The sequence below is a fragment of the Perkinsus marinus genome (assembly GCF_000006405.1).
Source record: "Perkinsus marinus ATCC 50983 genomic scaffold scf_1104296955808, whole genome shotgun sequence".
Lineage (NCBI taxonomy): Eukaryota > Perkinsozoa > Perkinsida > Perkinsidae > Perkinsus > Perkinsus marinus.
The window spans coordinates 1-1,561 of NW_003207710.1; the positions used below are offsets into that span (position 1 = coordinate 1).

Genomic DNA, 1,561 nt, shown 5'->3' on the forward strand with positions numbered 1-1,561 from the left:
AAGGTACGCTGTAATGCAGTACATTAAATGCACTCCACGATAGCTCAAATAGTTGTTAAGGTCATTTCTTGTGGCTCGAATTCAACCGAACCGCTGAGAGAGTAACATTTGCTTTCGCATTTACCACTCGTCTCCTTTGCAAATTCGGTCCGTCTTATTCCCAGGCTGGCCCGGAACTGCTAAGTCGGCCTCATCTACGGGTGCGCATTCACATGAAATATGTAGATTTAGGCAACTTGAATTATCAATCCTTATTTTGTCTTCTGCATCTCCGTAAGACCCATTACGGCGCCGCAATTTTTTCAGCAAAGGTACGGAGATTGAATCGTAACCGTAAAAGTGACCCGTAACGTAATTCTGCCCATCTTTATTTTCTAAGAACTATGAGTAAGGGAGTTTGTTCGTTCCACAGTTGAACTTCCACTAACGCCCGTTCCTCGGGACGTACTTAAGATTTCGGTAAGACCCGACTGATGAACCTAACTCCGATCTTGACTCGCGGAATTTCTGAACTTACATCATTACTCTCCGCTGGCGTGCCTCAATCCCCGTGAGTACGATCCCCGAAGAAAGAAGTTTTACTCAATGTTCAATTCATTGGACACGGTCCAAGGAAGCACAGTATTGCGCGCGCTCTAGTATTACCAACATTCATGCTACTCCAGAGCTAATGACTATTGTATCGTCGTCACCTCTAACTCAGGTGTTTCACCGACCATTCCCCCTCCCAGACTTGTTGTTCAACAGGCATACTAACATCATGCTAGAGTGTCCATCGCACACATGTTAGTACCATGTGTGTTGCGGGAATCCCGCAGCGGGATGGACCACGCTAAATCACCACGACCAAATCGTCCAACTCGCTTCCCACCATTGGGCAACTAATGATGAGGATTGTGTTAATGGGCGAGCGAGCATAAATTAAGATATCATTGATGATTCGTTGTCGTTCATAGTTAGAGCACTGCGACTCATGGCCCATGCACGACTGCCCCCTTGTTAGTTAGAGTTTATTTGCGCCAACTGGCTCATTGGGTTCAAGTGTTACATCATGGCGACACCTTCCGAACTTCGTGTGAACGAGCCCACCGACGGCGATATCCATCAGGCAGCAGGAGAGTGTGACGAAGCACGGGGCCAAGTGCTGGAACAATTTAGACCATCATTCATAGAGTCGGCTGGAGCATTCAATACTCCTAATTCATTAGCCAGTGAATTGAAGAAGGCGAGGATCTATAAGGGCCGAGTTCGTGGCCAGTTGGGGCGCCTTGAAGAACAAGCTGGTAACATCATAATCAACAACGAGGAGGACGAGGCGCTGGTTGCTCAGCTAGGCGAACAAGAAGAACAGCTTCGAAGGGTGCTTGACGAAGCTGGTGCCTACGTCGTCGCGCTCGAAATGAGGTATGACGAGATAATGAACAAAATTCTCGCCGGATGGCGGGCTCTCGCGTGTTCAATTCGGCCGGGTCAATTAGATCCAGTTATCTGCAGTCGAACATTGATGCTGAGAGGATTACCGACCATTACCTCGGGATCGAGTTAGTCCCAGAGCATCGTT

General features: G+C 48.0%; 1 protein-coding gene across 1 annotated transcript; it reads left to right on the top strand.

Annotated features, from left to right (window-relative positions):
- Positions 1-1,051: 1,051 nt before the first annotated feature.
- Pmar_PMAR027106 (hypothetical protein) lies at positions 1,052-1,360 on the top strand (the record flags this gene model as incomplete). Its single annotated transcript, XM_002775685.1, has 1 exon — positions 1,052-1,360. A coding segment is annotated over one exon (309 nt), but the record flags the coding sequence as incomplete, so codon positions are not given.
- Between the last annotated feature and the right edge of the window lie 201 nt (positions 1,361-1,561).